We start from the raw sequence: 24,170 nt of genomic DNA on the forward strand, positions 1-24,170 counted from the left end.
TGAATTAAAGACTTAAACATAAGACCTAACACCATAAAAACACTAGAAGGAAACCTAGGCAAAACCATTCAGGACATAGGCGTAGGCAAGGACTTTATGACCAAAACACCAAAAGCATTGGCAACAAAAGCCAAAATAGACAAATGGGACCTAATCAAACTCCACAGCTTCTGCACGGCAAAAGAAACAGTCAATAGAGTGAATCGGCAACCAACAGAATGGGAAAAAATTTTTGCAGCCTACCTGTCTGACAAAGGGCTGATATCCAGAATTTACAATGAGCTAAAAAAGATTTACAAGAAAAAAACAAACAAGCCCATTCAAAAATGGGTGAAGGATATGAACAGATACTTTACAAAAGAAGACATACATGAGGCCAACAAACATATGAAAAAATGCTCATCATCACTGGTCATTAGAGAAATGCAAATCAAAACTACATTGAGATACCATCTCATGCCAGTTAGAATGGCGATCATTAAAAAATCTGGAGAAAACAAATGCTGGAGAGGATGTGGAGAAATAGGAACACTCTTACACTGTTGGTGGGAGTGTAAATCAGTTCAACCACTGTGGAAAACAGTGTGGCGATTCCTCAAGGACCTAGAAATAGAAATTCCATTTGACCCAGCAATCCCATTACTGGGTATATATCCAAAGGATTATAAATCGTTCTACTATAAGGACACATGCACACGAATGTTCACTGCAGCACAATTTACAATAGCAAAGACCTGGAACCAACCCAAATGCCCATCAATGATAGACTGGACAGGAAAAATGTGGCACATATACACCATGGAATATTATGCAGCCATTAAAAACGAGGAGTTCACATTCTTTGTAGGGACATGGATGAACCTGGAAACCATCATTCTCAGCAAACTGACACAAGAACACAAAATCAAACACCACATGTTCTCACTCATAGGCGGGTGTTGAACAAGGAGAACACATGGACACAGGGAGGGGAGCACTATACACGGGGGTCTGTTGGAGGGGGACAGCGGGGGGGTGGGGAGTTGGGGAGGGATAGCATGGGGAGAAATGCCAGATATAGGTGAAGGGGAGGGAGGCAGCAAATCACACTGCCACGTATGCACCTATGCAACAACCTTGCATGTTTTTCACATGTACCCCAAAACCTAAAATGCAATAATAATAATAAAAAAAAGCCAAGCCTGCTTCACAAGCTTCTCCTCTTGAAGTTTCCCATACTTTATTAACAGATCCATGTGTTATGGTCAAGGGCAAAGCACATAGAGCATCGTGGTGCTTAGGAAAGTTTCTGCCCGAGACCTTCCAGTTGCAGAGAGAACAATTTATCCAAATAAGCCATAATTGGGGCAGAAAGCAAATGTTATCACAGAAATATAGCTAGCAATGATTGCTTTTCATGTGCCTTCTAAGACACTGTTTGGATAGCCCCTCATTTCCAGAGTATTAGGATTAATCCTATGAAATTGCCATGTCTAGGATTCAAAACAAATTTAGCAATTTCATATGGTTCAACTAGATACATGCCCAGAGAAGTTATGAATATTAAATCAATATCTTCTAGGGAGTTTTAGTACCTTATACTTTTGGTATCCACCCCAACCCCTGGCATAAAACAAACAAAAAACCCACATTCTTTTATAACATGACCATTTGGAACATTTTCTTTTCCAAGATTGTAAAGAAGGGATGGAAATAAACACTATACCATTCTAGATGTTAGAAGGCCTGGAAGCTCATCTTTATTTCTAACTATAAGGATAATCTTAGATAACCCATCAAACTTATGTTGGCCTCATGTTCTTTATTTTCAAAACCAAAGGATTTGGCAAAAGGCGTACAGTGGCTTCCAGCTCTGTCTTTCTATGAGTCTACTCGCCAGGAGAGAAAATTACCTTTTGCTTTGCCATTAGCCCTTTTCAAAGAGTGAGCATCAAGCACCAGCTCTCAATATGTTCTCCTTGAGTGACTTAATGGTCTACGTTCACCATTTACTTTCTCCCTTTATTCTTCCCACACTCTCCTGGTGGCCCCGGTAATAAGTGACGTTCAGCCAGTGTAACCAGAGCCACCCTTTGCTCACATTCACTGAATCTCTCAGAGGGAGAATTAGGAGGCAGGGCCAGATTTCCAAACTCTCAAACTGGTGGTCATTCCCACTGACTTGCATGAAAAGGGAGCATTCTTCTGTTGTACAGAAGGGCGAGAGCACCAGCTTCCAGCAAGTTTTCTCAATAGGCACCACCAGGAAAAATAGTGAAGGTGGCAGCAGTAGTATTAAGTGTCCCTGATCTTTGTCAGGGGCAGCCACGGCATCATTCATACCTGGTCCCTTGGCTTTGTCAGCTTGGATGCGTCCCAGACGGAATACAACAGCACGTTCATACTCCTTAATGATCTAGGAGATTAAAGGTGAACATTTAGTCCTAATGATTTGTCAGTTCATATAGAGAACCCAGTTTATTTCCCAGGGTGTTACCTTCAAGCATACCCATATAGACAGGGGGAAGGTAATGATCACCAACAGGAAAGAGAGGGAAAACAGGATCCAGCCACAGACACCAAGCCGTTTATTGTTGACACCTAGGAAATGAGAAGGAAGCAAATCTGTGATCAGTGTGGTTCTTAAGAAAGCCACCCAGCTGCATGGGTGTGGAAACTATCCAGACCCAGCTGACCAAGCCTGATGTGGCTGAATAGGAAACCTAAATCCATTTACACCCACGGATGTAGTTACACACACACACACACACACACACACACTCAAATGTTTACTTATTCAGGTTTTAAAAAATTAAGATGGACTTACTCCTTCCAAGAAAAATCTCATAACAATAAACAGAAATAATTATTATTACATTTTTATAGTGCTATGGTTTATTATTCTCAAAACACATAAACAATGGTTCCCAAAATGTAATGTAATCTCTGGACCATCCACACCAGAATCATCAGATGTCTGAGTCCTGTGAATTCTTGAGGTGAAATTCAAAGCACCCTCTATGGCAGGTAGGTAGGTACTATTATCCCCAAAGGGAGAAGAGTATGGCACATGGAAAAATATCCTGAAGAATCCTGAGGCACAAGTTTTTTTTTTTTTTTTTTTCAAGGCACATTTAATTTAATATCAAGAGTGCAATACAAAAGGCCCAAATACAATGAAGGAACACATTCCCCATTAACACCAACGACAATGCTCTTTTAAACATGTGCCTGTTGAATGGAACGGGGATTTCATAAAATTCACTAAAAAAATAATGCAGTGAGTCTCATCACAGCTAATATCCTTATACAATCTAGTTGTGAAATGAATGTTTATAATACTTCAAACAGTTTAAACCTGAAGTTTGGCCGGGCGTGGTGGCTCACGCCTGTAATCCCAGCACTTTGGGAGGCCGAGGCAGGTGGATCACGAGGTCAAGAGATCGAGACCATCCTGGTCAACATAGTGAAACCCCATCTCTACTAAAAGTACAAAAAATTAGCTGGGCATGGTGGCGCATGCCTGTAGTCCCAGCTACTCGAGAGGCTGAGGCAGGAGAATTGCCTGAACCCAGGAGGCGGAGGTTGCAGTGAGCTGAGATCGCGCCATTGCACTCCAGCCTGGGTAACAAGGGCGAAACTCCGTCTCAAAAAAAAAAAAACAAAAACCTGAAGTTTGATACCACACCTTCATGTTTGTACAGTCCTCAATAAGGTTATCTACAGATATGCAACCATTCAAAGAACAAACCATTGAATAAAACCACATTGATTTAAGGCTCAAGCAAGTACTATAGAGTCCCAAACTAAATGGTTAAATATATGTGCTACTTGTATGGACATCTATTGATTCTCTCAGGACTATTAAAAGTTGGTTCTCAGCAAATAAACCCTTTAAAGGCAAAATTCACCTCATTTGAGTTTTGACCCAGAAGTTCAACAACAGTCATGAAGTCCACAGTCTTATTGGCAAAACTGATATACGGTGTCTCTAAGTCACTGTGCTCAAGGTTAAGAGCGATGCATATTCCATTTTTACATTTTACTGGAATTTTACCTGTTCAATTCATGACTTAAAATCTCTAGGTTTTCATTCCTTCAAACTGTCTGAAGACACAGTGTGCCACAGACTTAAGACTTCTGTTTCTCTCTCTATTTTCTTCAAACAGAAACATTTCTCAAGTGTCTACATGTTCTAGAAGGGGAATTTTTCGGAGATGGCCACTTATTCGGAATATTCCGACGGCATCAGGCCTCTGAAGCAAGGGGAAGGGGAAGAGAAAAAGCTGAAACACAAGGTTCATCTGGTAATTTTACATTAACCATTACAAGCTGGGCAGTTTAAGAATGTGGCTTTTTTTTTTTTTTTTTGGCTCAAAAAGTCTGAGTCTTGGTATGGACACGAGTACTTGGCTGTCCCACCACAGCTTTCTCATAGTAGGACTGTCAGGGAAGTCTTGACTGGGGAGTATGATTTGTTTACCTATCAGGCGTAAACTTCCAGGCACTCAGTTCATTTTGGGCTTGTTCCGGTTTGTCTTTAGTCTGTTCCAGTTCACCTTTCATTTTTAGGAAAAACAAGCTGGCCTCTGGGTCTACCATGGTTGATCTCAGCTGGGCAACGCTCGGCTGCTGGACTTGCTCGAGGTACTGGATTTGAGCAGTACGCTCTTGCATCTCTTGTTCCTTGGTTGCTGGTCGCATTGCAAGGATGTTTTTCCTGCGTGCAGACTCCTGCTGCTGTGGCTTTAGTTTTTCTTCAGACTCTCTTAGGCCAGTTTCATCATTAGAGTTAAGATCTGTGTACTTGCCCTCCAAAGCTTGTACATATGCTTCATATTGTTTCCATCTTAGAATTAACTCATCTCCTGCCATAACTTTGAAGTCTGTTTCACTCAGTCGAACCTTTTTGGGAAGAGGTTCTTCGTTGGTCATCTTGAATCCCCTCCTGATGGAAGCCGCGCCGGCACCGCCAGTCGCGCAGGCCGAGGCCGCACTGCTCGCCCCACCGCCCGGGCCCCTGGCCGCCGTGCTGCTAGTCCCGCCACAACCCCAACGCTCCCCTTTATTTCGAGGCAAAAGTTTTTATGTGAGCTCTGTCTCTTACCAATTCTAAGGCATTAGTATAGAAGGCCACTCAGTCTCTGGGTTTCCATTTCTTTTTCTGTAGAACGGTGCTAGAAGTTACCCACCTTACAGAATTTGATGAGGATTAAGTAAGATTATTTTTATGTGGCTCCCAGGCATACACTAACATCTGCAGTTTTAAACACATAATACTACTATTATTCCCATTTTCAGATGCATACGTATTCCAAGGGCTTGTTGTCAGATGTTGGTATTTGCCATTTCTAACTTTTCATAAACATTTTGTTACATTGGCTCATCACATAAAATCTCTTCTTGCTAATCACACATTATGATAGTGGGTGCATTTTGGCTTAATGAATATTGCTTTGCAATAAGATGAGACTGAGTTAAAATCCTACTTCAACCACCTAAAACTTTGTGGCTTTAATCATATCAATTATGTAAATTCTGAAGTTACGTAATTGTTTGTAACATAAGCAGGTCTGGCTGACACTTTTAATTTAGAATTCTTTATGGTCACCATTTTACCTCCTTTTATCTTTATTTATTTATTTATTATTTTTTTGAGACAGAGTCTCATTCTGTCTCCCAGATTGGAGTTCAGTGGCATGATCTCGGCTCACTGCAACCTCCACCTCCCAGGTTCAAGTGATTCTCCTGCCTCAGCCTCCTGAGTAGTTGGGATTACAGACATACACAACTGCACCCAGCTAATTTTTGTATTTTTAGTAGAGGTGGTGTTTCACCATGTTGGCCAGGCTGGTGTCAAACTCCTTACCTCAGGTGATCCACCCACCTTGGCCTCCCAAAGTGCTGGGAATACAGGCAAAAGCCACAATACCTAGCCCATTTTTACCTCCTTTTAAATCCTTGTTCCTCCTTATTCCCTTCTCCTTGACAACCACCCCCATTTTCATCCCTGGGATCTCCCCCAGCTAATTTATGCTCTCCATACACAAGCACTAGACTAGATATCCCAGCCAGCTCTTCCTAGAAACGCCATATACTGTCTATCTCAGTTAATGCCTTCACCATCCACCCCACTGCCCAGGTTAGACAGGTCATCCTTACCTCTTCCCTATCCAACTGCAGAAAGTCACTAAACCTAAATAATACTACCTCAAATCCATCCTCAGTTACCCATGTTACTGCTACTCATTTTTTGAGACCTGAGCCAAATTCGTGAATATTTAGAATTCTGAGCTTTTGCTCTTATAAATGACGCTTTGATGAATGTTTTTAAATGTATGTTTTTGTGCATTTGTGTAGGATAAATCCCTGGTAGTAGAAGCGTTAGGTCAAAGGGACTACTATTTGCAATTTTGATAGATGACAAACGCCCTTCAAAAAGTTGGTAGCAACCTCCACTCTCGCCAACATCATATATATGTCTATTCCAACATGTCCTGTTCTCCTTGGATCATTTTAACCTTCTCAATTGTTATTCTGATAGGTGAAAATAACTAAATTTTAGATACATATTTCATATGAAAACTTTTGAGTACAAATGGCCTTTTATAGGCTCCAAATACATATAAATATATATTCTAAACAAGAAGGGCTTGCCTGAATACTCTGAAGTTTAAATTTCTAAAATATCACCTTCCAAAGCTTTGGATCCACACGGAGGTGAATCAGACTCTCATTACACAAGATGGAAAGATACTATGTACATTCTCATAGAATCTTAGTCACATTTTATTAGTGCTTTTTTAGTATTAATAACACAGCCTATAGATACACATTCTCATTGAAAAAAAATTCAAGCAATACCACTAAAGTTCCCTGAACCATCCTCTCCTGAGTCCCACTTTTATCTAGAGAAGTTCTGTAGTTACCAGTTTGGTGTAATCTCTTTACAGACCCACTCCTATGTATTTACATACATATATCTGCATTTAGAAAATATTGGCTTTGATGTGAAAATTTTATTTTGAGATAAATAGCACTACACTGTACCCACATTTCTACTTTAACTTAGTATATCGTGTATATCTTTCCATCTGCCTCCGTTTTCTTTATTGTTGCATACTATTCCTTCTCACACCTGTGTCTCAGTTTACTTACCATTCTCCTATTGATCATTAAGGTCATTTGCAATTTTGCCTATACAGCAAGGCTGTAGTAACTGTGCTTACACATGTCTCACTGGGCTAACAGGCACTTTTTTTTTCTTTTTTTGAGATGGAGTCTCTCTCTGTTGCCCAGGCTGGAGTGCAGTGACGCTGTCTCAGTTCACCGTAACCTCTGCCTCTCAGGTTCAAACAATTCTCTGCCTCAGCCTCTCAAGTAGCTGGAATTATAGGTGCCCACCACCATGCATGGCTAATTTTTGCATTTTTAGTAGAGACAGGGTTTCACTATCTTGGCCAGGCTGGTCTTGAACTCCTGACCTTGTGATCCACCCACCTTGGCCTCCCAAAGTGCTGGGATTACAGGCATGAGCCACCGTGCCTGGCCTAGTATGCACTTTTATAAAGTCTTGGTAAAAGTATTGTGAAGACAGCACAGTTCATGCCACATTTGGTGTCTTTCCTCCCTCCTGGCAGTGCAATATTTGATATTCAGAAACCTTGGGGTGTTCTGGGGCTAGGACGTTAGCAGCATAGCACACACAGGCAGCTGAGACTCCAACAGGACACCAGCTGTGCATAATGCCCGGAGCCAAGACCTGGGCATTTCCAAAGTAGACACAGCCTTAACACCAGCTGCACAAGCAAGTGTTTGTCACAGAGAAAATCGAATGACCTACAAGCTCACCTCTGGAGTTCCATCAAGCCCTTGCATCATTTCATGGGTGCAAGAGGCTCAGCTCCATTAGGTAATAGACATGCTGAGAGAGTCGAGAGAGGAGAATGTGACTACTCTTCCAAGATTGACATGGGAGCGTTAGAATCACCCAGGCCATGACTTCTGGGAGAATTGGTGGAGCCTGGGAGTCTCATTTGCTCCCAGTAAAGTGGGGCTGTGAGTGTTGCTGTCACCTTCCCTGCAGGCTCCCAGCTCAGCCTTGTGAGCATGCACAGCTGGGAATGAGACCACATGGAGCAACTTTTCCTGAAAAATCTGTCTCTCTCCCCACTCACTCCCATAGTTAAAACTAGGGTGCGATACTGAGAACAGTTTTTGAAGATTACAATTCTGACTGAAAGGATATGCTGGGATTATGTTATTAAATACAAAGATCTTCAGAAATCACCCTACTTCAAGCTATACAAGGCTCTGAGGGGATGATGGAAGAAAAAGGGGCTGCACAACACCTTTGATGGTCACAAAGTGATGACCACATTTGATCATCAGTTTGAACCAAATCCACAAAAGTGTGTACTCTCTGGACAGTTGTCACATAACCATAAAGCCATCATCATATGCTTACTTCCCAGTAGAGACCTGGATTTTGTTGCCCCCAACAAATTGCCCTGATTATCAGTTCTATGCCAAACGCTGTGTGTGAGAATAAAACAGGAAACATGCCTCCAAGAGTTCCAAGCTATTAAACTCTTTTTCTACTATAACATGGAAGTCTTTCTTTATGCAGTGGGCAGAAAGAAACCCTCAGGTGGTTACAAAAACAATAGAAACAGGTGTGCTAATAGGTTAATTACTCTGCTGCACTTACTTCTAGAAAGTCTGCAGCTGGTGAAATAGTGGCGACTTCCCTGTGTGCGGCTGTGACAACAACATCAAAATATTTAATCAATACCTTCCTTTTTAAAAATTTTTCTTATTATACTTTAAGTTCTGGGGTGCATGTGCAGATCGTTCAGGTTACATAGGTATACATGTGCCATGGTGGTTTGCTGCATCCATCACCCCATCATCTACATTATGTATTTCTCCTAATGCTATCCCTTCCCAATCCCTCCACCCCCTGCTATTCCTGCTCAAGCCCCCCAACGCCCCAGGCCTTGGTGTGTGATGCTCCCCTCCCTATGTCCAAGTGTTCTCATGGTTAAACACCCACTTATGAGTGAGAACATGCAGTGTTTGGTTTTCTGTTCTTGTATCCGTTTGCTGAGAATGATGGTTTCCAGTTTCATCCATGTCCCTGCAAAGGCCATGCACTGTACACTGTACATATACAATATAGTGTACAAGTATATATACAGCATAGTGTACAAGTCTTAGATGTTTGGTTGAGCATCCCTAATGTGAAAGATTAAAATCTTAATTCTCTAAAATGTGAGACTTTTAAAGCAGTGACATGATGCTCAAAGGTCATGCTCAAAGGCAACCCTCATTGGAGTATTTCAGATTTCGGATTTTCAAATTAGGGATGTTGAACTGGCAAGTATAAGGCAAATAATTCAAAATCTGAAAAAAGTCTGGAATGTGAAACACTTCTGGTCACCAATATTTCAGATAAGGGATACTCAACCTGTACCTCCATAAAATAATTTATATAAAGACCAGAGTATGTAAGATCAGGATCGTTTGGAGAAGAGAAATTTCACTGTTTGCTCTGCATTCTCAGAAAGAAGAAAAGAGAATGGAAAACCCTCAGTAAAACCGGACTGTAGGCAGACAGGAGACAGTGCAGAGCATGGGTGAAAAGGCAGGCCCTGCCTCAGTCAGCCACATGTTCTAATTCAGACACTTCCACTTCACGGCTAGATGATACCTCACAAGTCACTCAACCTGCTCAAGTCCTGGTTCCCTTCTCTGTTGCATGACAGTAATGACGGTAACAGCTAACTGTGAGGCTTAGATAAAATTACCCTTTTAAAGGAATTATTAGCCATGTCTATTCATCCAGGCAATAGCCTAGAGTTTTCCTAGAGGTGTACTGATGATAGTGAAAACCATGTTTGAGGATGTTCATTGCCATTTTATTCACAGAAGCCAAGACATGAAGTTCACCCAAATCCATTAACAGCAGAATGGATAAATGAAGTCATGGTATATTTATATTCAAAGGAATATTACTCAGTAAGAAAAAAGACAAAACTACTGCTGTATGTAAAATATGGATGAATCTCAGAGATATAATAGTGGGCAAAAAAAAAAAAAAAAAAAACCTTAAAGCTAACCTTTGCTTGAGTGAACTTTAGATGGGCTTCTTCCTGACTCTAAGCCCCTGATCTCCCTTTTCTTAGTACATTTTCTTTAAACACACACACACACACACACACACACACACACACACACACACAGAGAGAGAGAGACAAAAAACAAAGCTGTCATTATAAATTCTTTTTTACTTTGTTTTTTAAATATGTTTATTTTTTATTTGTTTCATTAACGGGCTGTACTAGCTTATATAAATTCTTTCTCTGCCTCTTTGAGATTTAAATCTTTCGAAAGCCTCTTGCCAGTTTTACAACCCAGGACTAAATTTCTAAAGATCTTGGGAACTATCCTCTGGAATATAAACATCAAAGAAAATAGCAGCCTTATCTATCAGTTTCTGTGGGAAGTAGAAGCCTCACCTCAGCAGGCGCCTTTCTCCTAGCTGAGAAACTACCTTGTGAAAGGAAAGGAAATCTTGGGACCACAAACTCATTAAGCCAAAGGGAAAAGTCAAGCTGGGAACTGGGTCACAAAAACCTGCCTCCTGTTTTGGTTCCTAAATAAGATGGTTACAAGATGAAAAGCTACACACTTCCCTCATATTTTCGCCCACAAGGAAATTCCTAGTGAGCTCCAAGATGTTTACCCGAAAGCATTTCTGTTAAAATTCACCATAGCGATATAAATGGATAGGTTATCGTTACAGACGCATCGCCCCTCTGTCCACCCGGCACAAAAGCATATCTGATTGCTCTTCTGTCCCATTTATCTTTGTTATCTTATGTAAAATGCATGTTCCCTGAATTTTCCCACCTGTTACCATATATAAAAATGCAGATTCACTGAGCCAAAGGCACGAGTGACTATTTCCCCTACTCCTCTCTTAAATGAAAATTGTGTACTTCTCAATACCCAACTCTTTCTTCTTTAAATTCAGAGCCCTCAAAATCATCTTCAGAGAAAGGCATAAACCTGACTCCTAGGCACTCATCCTTAACTTTAACAAATAAACCTCCCAAAATATTGAGACCTGTCTCATCAGTTTTTTGTGTGTCATAAAGATATAAAAAATATACTAATAAACCCAGATGGCTTATGACCTCCCCCTCCGGGATTCCAGCATTTTTCCACCATCTCATTCCAACCTTTAAATACCCTGCCACCCCTTGCTTCAGTAGAATTGAGCTCATTCTGGCCTCTCTCCTCTATTGCAACAGCCTTGAAAAAAGGTCTTCCTTGGCCATTTAACTTTGTTCAGCATAGTTTTTGCACTGAAAATTTACACTTTATTTTCTTCTTCTTCTTTTTTTTTTTTACCAAATCAGATTCTAAATATCAACTGTGGCTGTTCCGATCCATCTAGACAATTACTCCTCTATATGTGCAAGAACTAAAATTTCAAGATTATACAATAAAAACTCTAGACCCTTGAGGGTTCTACTGGCTAATCTGGCCACTGACATTATAAGCTCCTTCAGATAACCTTTGGAACCTTGAAAAAAATATAGAGATATCAAGTCTTTGGTGAAGAATTAGTAAATTAGAGCTGGATGATGGTCTTATTATCTGCCCTAGTGCTATGAATACAAAATTCCATAATCCTGAGAGTTTTCCAAACAGGCAGATTTACACTTCAACTCCAGAAGGATGATTTGTGCTCAGTAATTGCATGAACGCTACAACACCTTATCTACTGTGAGTTCCCTTTTACCATTTGCTCTCTCTCTCTCTCTTTTCTTAAAAATACTTAAGGCATTATTTTGAAAGTGAATATTCAACAAGGCATAAAAATAAAGCATTGAATGCCTTAAACCTACCATTCAACTTAAGAATATACACGTTACCAACACAGTCGAAGCCCCCTTGAGTGTCCCTCTTCTTGCCCTGGAGGCATCCTCCCCCACAGCTTCCTCATGCTGAATCCCGTTGCCATCACCTCAACACAGCAGCAACCCTAAGGCTGCCGCTCAGAGCCCAGGCTTCACACATGGGCTCTTCACACATTCATAACTTGATTTTTCAAGTAGCAGGACTTTTGGTGGTCTCTCAGTATGGGTCTAGGTGACCCAGATGAGGGAGTCAAGCCATGTGCTATCAGTACACGGATAGCCCCTGCAGTAGAGAAAGTGACCCAGGTCCTCACACATCTCATCCCTTTGCACAGGTCTTTGTGTTCCTCAGCCCCCTTTTGCATCCCACATTTTCCTCTCTGTCACCTAATGGCAGGGCTCAGCTGAAACATCCCCTTTTTTTCCAGGAAGATATTTCTTTGTCACCCTCACCTTTGGGTGTTCCTGTTTTGAGTTTTTAATACAGTCATGCACCATGTAATAATGTTTCAGTCAAGGATGGACCACATATACAATGGTGGTCCCGTAAGATTATAATGGTGTGTTTTTACTGTACATTTTCTATGTTTAGATACACAAATACTTACCATAGTGTTACAACTGCCTACGGTATTCAGTACAGTGACATGCTGTACAGGCCTAGGAGCCATAGGCCGGACCACATAGCCTAGTGTGTAGTAGGCTGTACCACTGAGGTTTGTATCCATCCATCATAGGTACACTCTATGATGTTCTTACAACGACAAAATCACCTGGCAACATATTTCTCAGAATGTATCCTCATTGTTAAGGGGCACATGATGGTACACCCTCTATCATAACATTTTTTTTAGGATCTTTAATTTTTAGCAAATTTTTGTGTATTCCCAGTAAATTTTTAGTGCTCTGAGAGCAGGTATTTTACTTTTATGTCTCCACCTCCTGATTCACAGATGATGCTGAATGGATACAGTGCATACTTCGAAGTACTTTGAAGTACAGGATCAGGATGATGTCCAGCAACATAATAGGTTCACTAATCTGTTTGAAAGTCCTTGTATAGAAATCATGGTTCATCAGACAAGATTCTGTTTTCTCTCAAAAAAGGTCATTAATGAAATAACCATATGTCCTTGCATTTTTCTCCATACATTCTGCCTTAACGTACCCTCATCTGCACATCATTACAAGAAGAAAACAGGGCCAGGCACGGTGGCTCATGCCTATAATCCCAGAACACTGAGAGGCCGAGGCGGGTGAATTACCTGAGGTCAGGAGTCCGAGACCAGCCTGGCCAACATGGTGAAACCCCATCTATACTAAAAATACAAAAACTAGCTGGGTGTGGTTGCACACACCTGTCATCCCAGCTGTTCAGAGGGCTGAGGTGGGAGAATCGCTTGAAACCAGGAAGCAGAGGTTGCAATGAGCTGAGATTGTGCCACTGCACTCCAGCCTGGGAAATAGAGCGAGACTCTGTCTCAAAAAGAAAAAGAAAAAAGAAAATAAAGAAAAAATGTTTTCCTGCATCATCCTTCTCTCTCCCCACACTCCCGTGCTTTCAGTCCTCCCCATCTGTAATAACAGCACTGCCAACAACAACAAATAAAAACACTGTCCTTGAGATTTATGTCCGAAAGTCTCATTACGATGTGACTTATAACAGTGGTAAATGAAAACCACCCTGAAAATACAACAATGGAGGGAAAATTAAGCAAACTATAATGCACCTACACAATGTCATATTGTGTGTGTGTGTGTGTGTGTGTGTGTGTATAAAGTTTACAAAAGCATGAGAAAATCATTATGGTATGATGCTAAAAGAAATAAATAGTAAGATGCAAAATTATAGGGACAGTAGAATCACAATTATATAGAAGTATATGTATAGAAAAAACTTTGAAAAGTTTTGAAAGAAAATTAACCAAAATACTAACAGTGGCTATTTCTTTTTTTGAGATGGAGTCTTACTCTGGCACCCAGTGGCTATTTCTAAATAATGAAGGTATAAGTGGTTTTTATCGCTCTGAGTTTTCTTCATTTTTGATATATTTATCTTTTTTTTTTTTTGAAATAGGGTCTTACTCTGTTGCCCAGGCTGGAGTGCAGTGGCATGATCTCATCTCACTGCAACCTCTGCCTCCCAGGTTCAAGTGATTCCCTTGCCTCCCACTAGTGAGGATTACAGGTGCCCACCCCCATGCCTGGATAATTTTTGTATTTTTGGTAGAGACAAGGTTTCACCATGTTGGTCAGGCTGATCTCAAACTCCTGACCTCAGGTGATCTGCCTGCCTCAGCCTCCCAAAGTGCTGGGATTGCAGGCATGAGCCACTACACCTAGCCTATATTTACCATTTTGAAAAGTAAAATTTAAAATAAATAATCATATCAACTTAAAAAAAAAGTTCTTTGTATTATCAGAGCAGGGAAGACCAGATGCTTCCCAGAGGAAAAAGTGAACGTATGTGGAATGAGAACAATCATTTATCTTCAGCTTGGGGATAAGTGTTAGCAATTCTATCTCCCTTTCTGTGTTCACTTCCGATCCTGTGAAGATAGAGTCAGAAAAATAGAACTTCAGCAACTTTCTGGTTCTTTCTCTAGAGAATAAAGAACTTTGAGCATCAAACATGGAAGCTAAAGTAAAATACGAGGGGTAAACATTATCTTTTCATCCCCTATAATTCATCTTCCCTCTTTCCTTTTTCTCTATGCACACAGCTTGCATTAAGGAACACTTTTCAGGAAAGCACAGAATTGCTGAGAAGGAATATAGTCCTACTCAAAATGCTGTCTTAGTCTGGCAACTAAACCAGCTCACAGGAGCTGCTTTGGATGCAAAATCTTAAACCCAGTACAGACACAGACTAAGTACCAGAACTTCTGGAGGTAGGAACTAGGAATCTGTATTTTAAGGAGCTCCCCAGGAAGATTCTTTTGCATGTTTTCATTTTGAGAAGAGAATCTAAGATTTCTGTGATCTAGATTCCAATTCACTTTAATTCTTAGAAAACAAAACAAAAATAAGAAAGTGGGGGCAGAAGAGAAGGTCAAAGCTAGTAAGTAGTGGTGTGATAGTAAATGTCTAAAAATTGGGCTCTTGGGGAAAGGGAGAAAGTCTTAATTTATAGCGTTTCCACAGTGCAAATATCACCCACCCCTCCAGGTGATTGTATTCTGCCCTTGTGGTGTCATGAGCCTGGAGTTAGAAAAAGATGCTCACAAGCGGCTTTCAAAAGCTGGTCCAGGTCTGGCACAGTGGCTCATGCCTGTAATCCCAGCACTTTGGGAGGCTGAGGCCGGAGGATCGCTCGAGCCCAAAAGTTCAAGGCCAGCCTGGGCAATATGGCGAAACCCAATTTCCACAAAAAAAAAAATACAAAAATTAGCCAGGCATGGTGGCACGTGCCTGTAGTTCCAACTACTCAGGAGGGTGAGGTTGCAGTGAGCTGAGATCGCACCGCTGCACTCTAGCTTGGGTGACAGAGCAAGATACCATCTCTAAAAATAAAATAAATAAAGTGTGCCAGCAGCACACTCCCACATAACTTTCCTGTTGGAAAGGATAAGGGCTCAGTTCTTTATATATTAAATAATTTCCTCACCATTTGTGAAGGAAAATGTCTATAATGCTTACAGGGCTGAATAACATTGCCTTAATATATATATTAAGATTATAGTTATACACACATAAATATGTACACATATATATATATATATCTGAGTTGCAAGGGCAAACTTAGCCCACAGATCTCAGAGAATGGTCCACACTGCATCTCTCCTAAGAAACTATAAAAGCACAGGAAATCAGATGTTGCAAAGTATAAGACCCCCACTTCTGTTCATTCTATGATAGTGCCAGTTTTTCACATTAAAGAATCAAAACGAAGAAAACTCATGAATACTTTCAAGTATCTCACTGATGATACAGCTTCAGTCACGCCATCTACCCAGTTGATGTTTTGACCTATTAAAATGGAAACTGAGTGTCTCATGAAAGATAAATAAGGGGACTCTTGAGACCTCCCACTTGCATTTCCAGATGATACTGACTGCCTTCAAGCCTATCAGGGTTTCCATGCCTATTTCAAGGGAAAAGTTTATTTTCCAATTCAGGTAAATGTCTCTAAATATATACTTCTTTCCTTTTTCTTTCTTTACTTACTTTCCTTCTTTTTTTTTTTTTTTTCTTTTTGAGGCAGGGTCTTGCTCTGTCACCCAGGCTGGAGTGCAGTGATACAATCTCAGCTCACTAAAGCCTAAACTTCCTGGACTCAAGCGATCCTCCCACTTCAGCCTCCCACTTATCCACAGGCATGCACCACCACGCCTGGCTAAATTTTGTAATTTTTGTAGAGATGGGGTTCTGTCATGTTGCCCAGGCTGGTCTTGAACTCCTGAGCTCAAGTGACCCACCTGCCTTGGCCTCCCACAGTGCTGGGATTACAGGCGTGTACCAGTGAACCCAGCATCATTTATTCTTTTATGTATTAATAATGTCAAATGTGTTCTCTATTTCTAACATGTAGTATGGCTTTTTTGACAACATAAGGTATAGAGTACAGGTTAGATCACACACACACACACACACACACACACACATACGCACACCATCATCATCATCATCACTTTCTGGACAAGTTTTTAAACTTTCCAAAGCTCAGTTTTCTTATTTGTAAAATGAGATTCTAAGGGGATCTCCCTCAGGATTATTGTAAAATTTTAAAAGATAACGCAAGCAAAATGCTTTGTAACATAATAGTCATTAGTAGTAAGGATAGTAGTTGGTACTATAGGCTTTTATTTTTCTCAACTTCTCTCCATTTATCAAACATGATGCAGCGCAAACCAACTTTTCTTTTTAGTCTCAGCATCATCAGAAGATATTTCAAGTTGGAGAAAAGTCAGCCTCTTCAACATATCTTTGCTATTTAATACAAAAAGAAGAAATGCAAAGATAATCACCAATTCTATCTAAAATTGAAGGAAATACAAAGCAAGTTATAGACTGCTATTCAAGAAGGAAATGAAATCAGCATAAGCAATGAATTCAAAGTCCTGAGCTATAAATGAAATTGAAGCCAATTTCTGCAAATATATCTCATGCTTACTCTATACCTCCCTATAATGCTACAACTCCTGCTTTGCTATATATATAAAAAACAAGCCTAAGACAGGGAAAAGGAACTTACCCACGAAATTCTCTTTTTCCTGCTTCTCAGGTGAAGACACCCCAGAATCCATCTCATTCTTGAGAAACTTTTATACTTGGCAATTTTTCATGAGTTTGGAGCTGAGCGTGAAGTCCAGGCAGCAACTCAGATGTGCTTGGGAGAGGAGAGCGGAGACAGCATGAGAGAGTCAGAGACATTCCTTCTCTTTAGTGAACTCCCTAAGGAGTAGTTGCCCTGGTGAGGGAAGCCTGGTAACATAAACAAAAAGATTTATTTTATGAGTTCAGAGTGCCTTTGTTCACAGAGAAGACTTGAAAGAATATGACCATCTAGGGGTATTGCATCCTGTAAAATATCACTGTGTAATTTTTCTATAGCACTTATATTTCGTAAAACACTTCTATGAAGCTTGTGTGATCTTGTGTGATCACTGATTACACAGTGACCTGTTTCAAACACAGGGCAAGTGTATCCATCCTCATGTTTCAGATGAGAACATTTAACCCAACTCATTCTACACACCGCAGTGAGTGATCTTTTGAAACTCAAATCTGATCACATCACCATCCTGCTTAAAATAAATCCAATACTGCCAACTGTCAGTATTGTAAAGACCAAACTCCTAAGTGTCCTACCTGACCCTGCTGGTCTGCCCCTCCCTCCCTTGCCAGCCTCACTCATGTGCCGCTCCCTGAAGCAGCTCCTCTGGTCTCCTATCAGTCCCTCCAAAGCCTGACGTGTCTTCTTACCATGGATCTTTGCATGTGTTATCATACGCATAATTATTTGGCTTGTGTCTGTTTCTTCTTCTAGACCAAGAATTGACAAACTGCAGCTTGCCAGCTAAATTTGATCAAACACTTGTTTTTAAAACATAAAGTGTTACTGGAACACAGCATGTCCTTTTATTTATTTATTTTTTTGAGATAGGATTTCACTCTGTTGCCCAGGCTGGAGTGCAGTGGCACAATCACAGCTCACTGCAACCTCGACCTGCAGGGTCCAAGCAATCTTCCTGCCCCAGCCTCCCCAATAGCTGGGACTACAGGTGCACACCATCACATTTGGCTAATTTTTAATTTTTTTTTTCTGTAGAAATGGGGTCTAGCTATGTTGCCCAGGCTGGCCTCAAACTCCTGGGCTCAAGTGGTCCTTCAGCCTTGGCCTCCCAAACTGCCAGGATTGCAGACATGAGCCACCACGCCCAGCTCTTTCATTTTTGAATTGTCTACGGTCACTTTTGCACTAAACCTGTGGATTTGAGTAGTTGTGACACAGACCATACAAGCTGTAAGGCCTAAAATATTTACTGTTTGTCCCTTCACAAACATTTCCATGAGGAGAGTGACTTGGTCTAACATTTCCCATTGCATCTGCAACAATTAGAACATGTGGGCACATGGTTGATAGTCAACAATACTTGCTGAATGAATGAATAAATAATTCACAAATGAAAACAGCTCTCAAATGGCAAAGCCCTTTCTCAAATCCAGATCCTCGGGATCCTGTATTAGGATTCCTTCTTTCATCATACCACCTAGAACCAAGGACAATTTTGTGGGTATTCCAATACTGAGAACACCAATTTTCTAATTTTCTGATATTCATTTCTCTCATATCAATATCCCAAATACATCTTGTTTTTCTTTTGTATGCTATTATATTTATTGTGTGGCATTTATTATATTATATTGTGAAAACAAAAAAATAGAAAAAAATTCAAATCTCTCCCTGGCCGTCTTGTCTTTTCTAGTTTTCCTTCTTCCAACCACCTGGTTATTTTCTTCTTAGCAACTTCAACTTTAAAATGTTCTCAAGAGGCTCAAGCCTGTAATCCCAGCACTTTGGGAGGCTGAGGTGGGCAGATCATGAGGTCAAGAGACCGAGACCATCCTGGCCAACATGGTGAAACCCCATCTCTACTAAAAATACAAAAAAAAAAAAAAAAAAAAAATAGCTGGGTGTGGTGGTGTGCGCCTGTAGTCCCAGCTACTCGGGAGGCTGAGGCAGGAGAATTGCTTGAACCCAGGAGGCAGAGGATGCAGTGAGTTGAGATTGTGCCACTGCACTCCAGCCTGGCACCTGGTGACACAGTGAGACTCTGTCTCGAAAATAAAAAAAAGTGTTCTCGAGAACAAGAATAAAAGCTTCTCGAGAATGAGACAGATTCTGGGGTGTCTTCACCTGAGAAGCAGCATAAAGAGAACTTTGTGGGTAAGTTCCTTTTTCCTGTCTCAGATTCCAGCCTGGGCAACATGGTAAAAGCCCATCTCTACAAAAATTAGCCAGGCATGGTGGCGTGCACCTATAGTCCTAGCTACACTGGAGGCTGAAGTGGGAAGATTGATTGAGCCTGGGAGGCAGAGGTTGTAGTGAGCCAAGATGGCGCCACTGCACTCCATCCTGGGTAACACCACATGACCCCAACTCAAAAAAATAAATAAATAAAGTAACACATTTTCCAGATTGGGGGTTACTTATACCAACTACTTGGTAATCTTAATTGCCTTCTCCACAAACTCAAATTGTGGGAATAACCACTATGGCTGTCATCCACAATTTGTAATTGCAGTGATTAATATAGACTACTAGAAATTTAGGAAGAGCAGAACACAGATTAAACAGATATGCATGATGTGTGCACAGAGTCAGCAACTGTCTGCTCTCTGCATCTCCCTTAAACAGCCTCACTGCAGTTCCAAGTAGAAATGTTGCCAGAGGCACACCTGGCAGGAAAGAAGGCTCTGGGCTCATACTGTCTGGATATACAGAAAACCTTGCTCTGTCGTGAACCAGTGTGTGACATTGGGTGAGCTATTTAACCTCTGTGTTTCATTTTACTCATCTGTAAAATGGGGATGGTAACATAATATTTACCAAACAGCGTTGCCTATATGAGAATCTTATGAAAATTACAAGTAAAATATTCAGAATAATGACTAACATTAATAAATGGTAACTATTATTACCATGAATGGAAGCTGAGCTGTGTTTCTCAGGACTCAGTTAACTTTTCTCTACAATGGCAATATTGGGTTAATTTTTACAATGTCTCCCTTTTCCCCTAATTTCAAGTGAAAGGAAGACAGATAGAGATTGATTTGGTATGTCAATACATTTATAAACTCTCTTCTCTCCCTGATCTAGTGCTACGTTGATTTGCTATAAACTTGAAAACTCAAGGCTCATTTCCTAGTCTGTATTGTTAATGGTAATTTCCATCCTGTTTCTTCCTGGCCTTTATTTTATCACCACGTCATCGTTACTTTGTAACTAAAATTGTTGCTCTTTCCATGAGAACGCTCTCTCATGGAAAGAGCAACAGAAAAACTTCCTGTTTCCATCATTTCTCCAGACCTAAGCCAAAGATAATCTTTGCCTAGAACGAAAAGCCCCTTTCCCTTTGAATCAGATGCTTCTCCATAGCCATGCGGCAAAGTGTTCTGGAGGTGCTGGTTTAACTTATTTCTAAATAGACTTTCTCTTAATATTAGCCAAGTACCACTTATGCTAGAACTGCCAGTCACTGAGATGCAAGGTTCAAAACAACAGAAACAATAATTATTCCCTGGGAGCCGCTACAAAGAGCCTCAAGAGTGCTTGCTTACGGTCCATCCCTTTGGAAGATGACTAAGCAACTGTTTTTCTTCTTCCTACAGAAAGTTTCAAATGTCTCAGCCTAGAAAGCAAGAAGGGTCAGCAAGCAATGAGCACCTACGACAAACTGAATCCCCACAGCAGGGTTTCTGGAAATGAAACCCAAGCTCATTTTCGAGTTTCCTCCTTCTTTGTCTGTAAAATATAAATTAGTAAACCCAGAGGATGAAAGGAGGATAGGGGCATTTCTGGAAGATACTCTGGATGAAGATTTTTCAGTGTTTCTACACTTTTACTCTATCAATTTCTGCACTAGTAAAAGTACTGAGATGATGAGAGTTTTTTTTTTTTTTGAGATGGAGTCTTGCTCTGTCATCCAGGCAATCAGACTCACTTCAACCTCCGCCCCCACGGTTCAAGCAATTCTCTCATGCCTCAGCCTCCGAAACAGCTGGGATTACGGGCATGCACCACCATGCCCAGCTAAGTTTTGTGTCTTTAGTAGAGATGAAGTTTTCATGTTGCCCAGGCTTGTCTCAAACTCCAGGCCTCAAGTGATCTGCACAACTCAGCCTCCCAAAGTTCTGGGATTACAGCAGGGAGCCAATGCCCCTGGCTAAAGACAGCTATGTTTTTAAAAGTTCTAATTCTATTCCCACTCTTGACATACAGGATATCTGTCCTTAAGTATGTATATTTGCTTCTCCCTGAATGTTCATCTTACAGCACAAACCCTCTCTTGAGACAGTCCTTTCTAGGCGTCTACCTGTTCCCTTTCGTAAGCTTCTGGTTTCAGACATCTCCCACCATCCTTTCTTGTTAAGAGATACCCAGGTGTTCCAGGACAGTGGCTGTTCTCTTAAGAAAACATGCCCATTTCTTTAAGTTGAAGTTCTCTGATCTCATTGACTATTTTTTCTTTATGGATATACGTCATACATTAGCTTATCCATTCTCATTTATTCAATTCTTGGATTCGCACTTTTTTTTTTTGAGATGGAGCCTCGCTCTGTCAACCAGGCTGGAGTGCAGTGGTGCGATCCTGGCTCACTGCAACCTCCACCCTCCCTGGTTCAAGCAAGTCCCCTCCCTCAGCCTCCTGAGTAGCTGGGATTACAGGCTCACGCCACCACACTTGGCTAATTTTTTTTTTTTTATTTTTAGTAGAGACTGGGTTTCACAATGTTGGCCAGGCTGGTCTTGAACTCCTGACCTCAGGCAATCCACCCACCTCAGCCTCCCAAAGTGCTGGGATTACAGGCATGAGCCACTGGGCCTGGCCAAATTCCCACATTTTTAAATGAGAAATTCGGTTTCCAAATCTGTAAAGATATTTATAGTGATAACTCTCCAAGCTGCAACTCTGGCTTAGATCTCTCTTCAGAATAATAGATATTTTTAACTATCAGCTGATGAAACATCTCTACTTGGGTGTCCCCCCAGTTAAATATTCTATACATTAGAATGCAATCTGTTGAATTAAGGCATCAGTATTACGGAATTCTGTTGATACATTTAAAGTGTATGTATTTATTGAATAAAGTAAACAACCATCAATATACCACACAACAGCACCACTAGAACATTACCAATACCGTTGAAGCTGCTTGAATATTTCTCCCGGGTCTCATCCTCATCTCTCTAAAACCACAATTTAGAATTTTGTTGATTATTCTCTTGCTTTAAAAAAAGAACTTTTTAAATTGTATATATACCTTTCTAAAACACATATGATTTAGTTTTGCTTTTGCCCTGTTTAAAAATACTCATGTAGTGCTCTGCAATTTCTTTTGACATTCCATATTATGTTTCTAAGGTTCATCCACATTGTTGAAGGAAGCTATTGCTTTTTAATTTTTAGTGTTATTTGATACATCGAAGTGTAAATAGGCCACAGTTCACTTACTAATTTGGATACTTTTAGGTTTTCATTGTTACACATCATGCTATCGTGAACATTTTGTGTATGTCTTCTGGTGTGTATATATGCAAGAGTTTCTCTAAGGCCCTAAAATCCAGATACATACATCCAGAAATGAACTGTTATATTTTATGTTCAACTTTACAAGAGTATTGTAAATAACTTGGTAAAACTGTTTTCCAAAGTGGTTTATGTCAATTTAATCTTACCTGTAGTGTACAGGTATTCCCTTTGTTCAAATCACTGATGGCACTTGTCAATACCTGACGATCTAGTCAGTGTAAAGTAGTATTTCATTTTAAATCTGACTTTAGATTTCCGTGAGTTTTAATAAGGCAGAACAAGTTTCATGTGATTATTCACAATTTGTGTTTTCTCCTTTGTGAGTTGCACATACATGTCCTTTCCTCTTGTTTTGGACTTCTTTTGCTAATTTAATATGTAGTCCTTATGTGTACTTGCTAGATACACGTCGAGCACTTCTTATCCAAAATGCTTGGGACTTAGAAGTGTTTCAGATTTTGGATTTCAGAATATTTGCATATACGTAAGATATCTTGGGGTTGGCACCCAAATCTAAGCATTGAATCTATTTATATTTTATATTTTATATATGCCTTATACACATAACCTGAAGATCTTTATACAAGACTTAATAATTTTATATGGAACAAAGTTTGTGTACATTGAACCCATGTGGACAGTCTGAGGTTGTCTGGCATGATCATCACTCCCGACTGAATTTCTGTGCTACCAATAAGCAATCATTTTCTTATTTACACAAAAGTACTTAACAATAAAACATATGACACACCATTAACACAGTGGAAAAAACAATGTGTTCAGGGTAACTCAGCAACACAATAGCATCACCACAATACCTGGGTTAGCTGTTAAACAGTAGCAACAACAAACAACAGCAGGCTTTTGGCCTCTACCTATGATGTTGTGTTTTGTGTTTTATTAAAAGGCTACGATATACTGTATTTTATTTTTTTAGGTGAGAAGAAACATCAGAAGCAGTTGAAGGACAAGGATGTGTGTGCTCTAGGGATGAGAAGCCACTCTGCTGGAAGGCCTTTTAAACTGTTTCCTGCAGAGTCATCTGCCTCATTAACAGTGGTTTCTGTCTTAGACGTTGCTCTTGGATTTCCTAAGCTTACATTATTTCCTGTTCTGTTATAAATGAATGCTGCTCTACCCCTTCAATAAGCCCATCACACATTTTCATCATGTTGCCTAGAGGCACTTTTTTGCAGCGTTAACAACATCATCTTTGTCATCACTATTATCATGATCACCCTGACTCAAAACCATTTTAGCTACTTCACAATCCATGAATGAACAAGTGGAACCTCATTCTTGAAGGTCCAAAATTCTGTGATATCAATTTCATCCAGCTTATTGACAGACTCCGAAAGAATTTTTTTGCATATATAAGGAAGTCAGACTTTTTTTTTCTCATCTGACATATGGAATCCTTCGAAATCTCCATCTTGTTCGTCACCTTCACTGAACATAGTCACAGGCCAGAGGCCGTACCAGGAACATATCACTATGGCCTTAG

General features: G+C 40.4%; 2 protein-coding genes across 4 annotated transcripts in view; both read right to left on the minus strand.

The window, feature by feature from the left end:
- STOML3 (stomatin like 3) overlaps positions 1–17,270 on the minus strand; it is a 31,052-nt gene extending 13,782 nt beyond the window's left edge. Inside the window, exons 1-3 of one of the 3 annotated variants that reach the window (XM_012469857.3) lie at positions 17,104–17,270; positions 2,489–2,580; positions 2,323–2,395 (exon numbers count right to left, since the gene is read on the minus strand). In XM_012469857.3, coding sequence (XP_012325280.2) covers positions 2,323–2,395; positions 2,489–2,580; positions 17,104–17,155 — 217 coding nt within the window. In that variant the 5' untranslated portion in view covers positions 17,156–17,270. Of the gene's footprint in view, positions 1–2,322; positions 2,396–2,476; positions 2,581–17,103 lie in introns of all 3 variants that reach the window. The other 2 variants (XM_012469856.2, XM_012469859.3) reach the window with 2 other exon arrangements.
- Positions 4,193–4,969, minus strand: LOC105729195 (pre-mRNA-splicing regulator WTAP-like). The gene has a single exon (XM_064361802.1). It carries the CDS (start codon positions 4,912–4,914, stop codon positions 4,459–4,461), a length of 456 nt encoding a protein of 151 aa, XP_064217872.1. The 5' UTR covers positions 4,915–4,969; the 3' UTR covers positions 4,193–4,458.
- Positions 17,271–24,170: the final 6,900 nt, after the last annotated feature.

Source organism: Aotus nancymaae, unplaced genomic scaffold (assembly GCF_030222135.1).
Source record: "Aotus nancymaae isolate 86718 unplaced genomic scaffold, 86718_ANA_hifiasm-v0.15.2.pri h1tg000043l, whole genome shotgun sequence".
Lineage (NCBI taxonomy): Eukaryota > Metazoa > Chordata > Mammalia > Primates > Aotidae > Aotus > Aotus nancymaae.